The sequence below is a fragment of the Mus caroli genome, chromosome 11, assembly GCF_900094665.2.
Source record: "Mus caroli chromosome 11, CAROLI_EIJ_v1.1, whole genome shotgun sequence".
Classification (NCBI taxonomy): Eukaryota; Metazoa; Chordata; class Mammalia; order Rodentia; family Muridae; genus Mus; species Mus caroli.
Genome location: NC_034580.1, coordinates 45,271,730 through 45,275,950, shown reverse-complemented (window position 1 = coordinate 45,275,950; position 4,221 = coordinate 45,271,730). Strand labels below are relative to the sequence as shown.

General features: G+C 51.3%; 1 protein-coding gene across 1 annotated transcript in view; it reads right to left on the bottom strand.

Moving 5' to 3' along the window:
- The window catches only part of Hnrnph1 (heterogeneous nuclear ribonucleoprotein H1), a 9,028-nt gene extending 7,394 nt beyond the window's left edge, over window positions 1-1,634 (bottom strand). Inside the window, exons 1-3 of the mRNA XM_029483537.1 lie at window positions 1,448-1,634; window positions 616-961; window positions 455-459 (exon numbers count right to left, since the gene is read on the bottom strand). Of these exons, the coding sequence (XP_029339397.1) occupies window positions 455-459; window positions 616-961; window positions 1,448-1,593 (497 nt within the window). The 5' untranslated portion in view covers window positions 1,594-1,634. The remainder of the gene's footprint in view (window positions 1-454; window positions 460-615; window positions 962-1,447) is intronic.
- Between the last annotated feature and the right edge of the window lie 2,587 nt (window positions 1,635-4,221).

The window sequence follows — 4,221 nt, the reverse complement described above, 5'->3', positions numbered from 1 at the left end:
CTTTAATCCCAGCACTCAGGAGGCAGAGGCAGGCAGATTTCTGAGTTTGAGGCCAGCCTGGTCTACAAAGTGAGTTCCAGGACAGCCAGAGCTATACAGAGAAACCCTGTCTCTAAAACAAACAAACAAAAACAAAAAAAGTTCAAATGAAGCTACCACCTTGCCTCTAAGTATCCATTACCATCTCTTTGCACACTATCTCAGAATAATCTCATCTGGATCTGGTGACTTCACAGCATTTTCTTGTTTGGGTACCATGTCAGCTTCCCTCTATCAGCAGCCACATAACAATTTTATTCAAATCCAAACTCCAGTTCAATATTCACCCGAAAGGGGACCAATGCTAACAACTAAAAGCTCCAAGCTGCAGTTCAACTCAAACCCGGACAGCAACCGCCCCCTGCAATTGCTTGCAGTATACTTGGGTCTCGTTTTACAGATCGTTTTCTGTTACCACAGCTAAATTCAGATGGTAAGGTCAACACTACAAGTACCTTTTTACAAAACCTTACAAGACTGAGAAGAAATCACATCTTTCCCTACTTAAATTTTTCTTAGACTACTCCAGAATGCAGAGACTGATGCATAGAGACCGAAAAAGTTTTAAAAGAAAACAAATTCAGCAGGGCCACCAGCATCCCCAAGGGGGTTGGGGGGTGCGGATTTCGCAATTACCATTGCGTAACAGCGGCCAACAGAACGCGAGCCTCCTGGGGAAACCGCTGGTGGCCGCGACTCGCTAGGGGGCGCCCGGGAGGCCCGCCCCGCCCCAGCCCGGCCCGGCCCAGCCGCGGGCCCCACTGACAACTCCCGCCTCAACTCACCAGAAAAAAAGCGCTGTACTTCATCCGCGGAGCAGGACCAGGGCAAGCCCCGGACCTTCACCACGAAGCCCTCTCCGCCTTCTGCTCCCAGCATCATCGTCCCTTCGGTGGTCCTGGCGTCCACACAGATTGCAGGGCTGCGGGGTCGGGGTGGGAGTGAGGAACGCGTCTAAGAAAACAGGCATTTAAATGGCCCTCCCACTTCACCGCGCACAGCGGGCTCCGGGCGCCGCTTGGAGTCCCGCCCGTCAGTACTCCTGGGCCCCGGAGACTCAAGCAAGCAACCCGGCCTCGGCTAGCGACCCGATGCCCAAAGCCGCCCAGTGCGCCCAGGGCCGAGGCGCCAAGCTAGTAAGACCCTGGCCCACAGCCACGGTTGAGACGAGGAAATGGCGGCCGCCGCTTCCGCTCCGCCTCCTCAGACATCTCACACAATAGAAAGCGGCGCGGCCTGCAGGCCTAGGCGGCGCTGCCACGCCGGCGAGACACTCGCGGCTCCCAGGGGCAGCCTACGCCTGCCACGGCCCCTCAGGTTAGACCCTAAGCTCAGCGACAAGCAATCGTCACCCAGAGAGGTGTCCGCGGAGAGCTCGGGCAGCAGACGAAGACGGAAAACCACTCACCTCCACACAAAGCCTCGGCGTGGCTGAGGAGAAATGATAAGCGGGCGCCTGCGCAGGCTAAATAAAGCCCTTCCAGCAAGCTCTGCGCACGCGCACCCTGTTGTCGGCCCCGCCCCACTTGCGTCACAGAGAGAGATTGGACGCATGCGTATTAAGAAACCCCGAGCTCTCTCCCGCCGTCCTATTATTACACGCATGCGTTTGGGCTCAGCCCTCTTCATAAACTGACGGAGGTGTTTTTGGTTGTTTTATTTTTCTTTCTGCGCCTGCGCCTTTTTGCAATTATTGCGCTTGGCGTCTCAGCGGTTTCTCGTTTTCCTTAATGCGCATGCGTCTACCTTCAAACCGTTCTCTAGACCTACCCGCCGGAGTGGGGGAGGGGAATGGCGCTAATCAGCTCCCCGCAGGGACTGGGTAGTAATCCAGAGTTCGTTCAGGTTTGCAGGGGCGGTAGTTCTACCTTTAATCCGCAGCTTTTCATCCGCGCTCCTGTCGGTTTTGAAAGACACCACGAGGAAAAGGAAGCCATGCCCTTTCTCCCCAGAACGCGTAGGAGCTGGAGGGCCGGGCTGTGCCAAACCTCCTCTGGGTACCGCCCCGCCCCTGCGCCCAAAGCCCCGATCTCCGTGGGGCGCCTGGGACCAGTCCCCTTACCTGCCCGCTTTAAGGGATCAGTCCCGACCCACATGGGCTGCCAGTGCCCGAGCTAGTCCTGTACCCCACTTTGCCTAACGGACTCGCACTCTACGAACCCCTCGCCCTTGCACGAGAGGCGCTCGGTGTGCGGCGCCTCGCGAGGGAAGGCTGAGACTGCCAGGGGCGCGAAGGACGCAGCCCCAGAGCGCTGCGCCCGACCGACCGACGGGCCTCTCCCAAGGTGGAGACGCGCCCGGGTCATCCCGTGTGCCCTTACAGAGGTAAATGGGTGACGTTTAAGAGAATTCCTGCAACATAGCAGAATACGGATGATGTCCCGAGTTTCCCCGAATTTGACTGACCTACCCTAGAAATTAACAATAAGAGTTATTGTTTGGGCGGTGCCACGGTAGGTACCACAATTGGTAAGCCTCGGAAAGCCATCACAAGAGGTTACAGGCAAAAATACGCTTTTCTTTCAAGTGCAACATTGAGGAGGCTAAATCCAGTTTGAACAGTTTGGTTTTTAAAGGGGGGGGGGGGTGTCATCAAAGGAAAGGTGCAGAGACTGCGTGCAGAACTCAGACCTTTTAAGTCTGCGCAAGGGTGTTAAGTAGAAGGGCATCACAAGACTTCAAGAGAGCAACAGGAGCTGTGTAACGTAAACCTTCAGGTGTAAGGGAAACTCGGATGAAACAGGCTGGGAGAATAACGGCACATGACCTCACCTGCAAAGGATCTATCTAGAGGAGACGGAAAACACTAGCTTAGCTCATCGAAAAGTGAGAACTCCCAAGTCTCCAGGCCAGGAGGTGGGTGAAAGGCAAGAACACAAGCCCAGTCCAGGAGAACTGCAACTTCAAGACTTGGCTGGGCAACAGAGTGCGTTCAAGGCAACCTGGGAAATTTAGTGAAAGCCTGTCTCAAAAAGAAGACAAGAGAAATAGTAGTGGTAGAGAGCTTGCTTAACATGTATATTTCCCCTACATGGTCTTGGGACATGAGATAGATTACCAGAAACTAAGATTACTCTTCTTTAGTTAATTCACACCATTTGAGAGCCCTATTCTTATTAGATGACCTGCGATCGTTGGTTTATGATTAGATGTATGGGGAGAGCAATGAAGCATGCTAGAAAGGCTTTGAGCAAACCAACCACTCAACTATATTTTCACACACACACACACACACACACCGTTTTTTGTTTGAATCATCTTTTTTCACTTTGCACAGTAGTGTGCCTGTATTCCCAGCTACTGGAGATGCTGAGATGGGAGAGTCACTGCAACTTAGCAATCCAGGTCTCTCACCTGAAGGGGGGAAAATGTTTGTTTCCCTTCTGACAACACAACCACATTCCTACGATGTTTCTCTAAATTCTATTCTAGTTGTATAGGAAGGTTATTTTTCCATCGTAAGAGAAAATGCAGTGTATAACCATAGATAAAAACTTTATCTTCTCTTATTGTGTCCTTTCCTTATTGTTTTGAGTCCTGATTGCACACATCCCAGGCCGGCCTCAAACTCCCCTTGCAGTCATGCATGGTCTCAAGTGTTTGATCCTCCGCCTCCAGAGTGACAGGATTAAGGTGTGTGTGCCACCACACACAATGAGGATTTTCTGATGGACAATTGTTTGGCAGAAGGCTCTGAGTATTTGTGTAATTTCTAACAATGGAAGGATTTGAAGATCCTTTTGTGTACAAGGGTTGCACACGCCTGAGTTTCACCACACGGGCTTTCCCTTTCCCTTCATCCTTACTAACTTATCACTGGGACTAGGTTAACTATCTGTATCTGATCACTAGTGAGCAGATGCTACACTATAGCCGTTCCCTTGGATGTAAATTGTCCAACACAAAGCTTTCTCACAGAAAAAGTTCAGCTTCTGGGCCAGGCAGGGGTTGCACACATTTTTAATCACAGCAGAGCATTCAGGTCCCAGGAGTTTTGAGGCCAGTCTGAACTAATTAGTGCCTCTTCCTTTTCTTTCTTTCTTTCTTCCTTTCCTTCCTTCTTTCTTTTTTTTTTTTTTTTTTTTTTTTTTTAGACAGAATCTTACTATATATCCCTATCTGGCCTAGAACTTTCTATGTAGACCAGGATGGCCCTGAACTCACCAAGATCTGCTTTTCTCT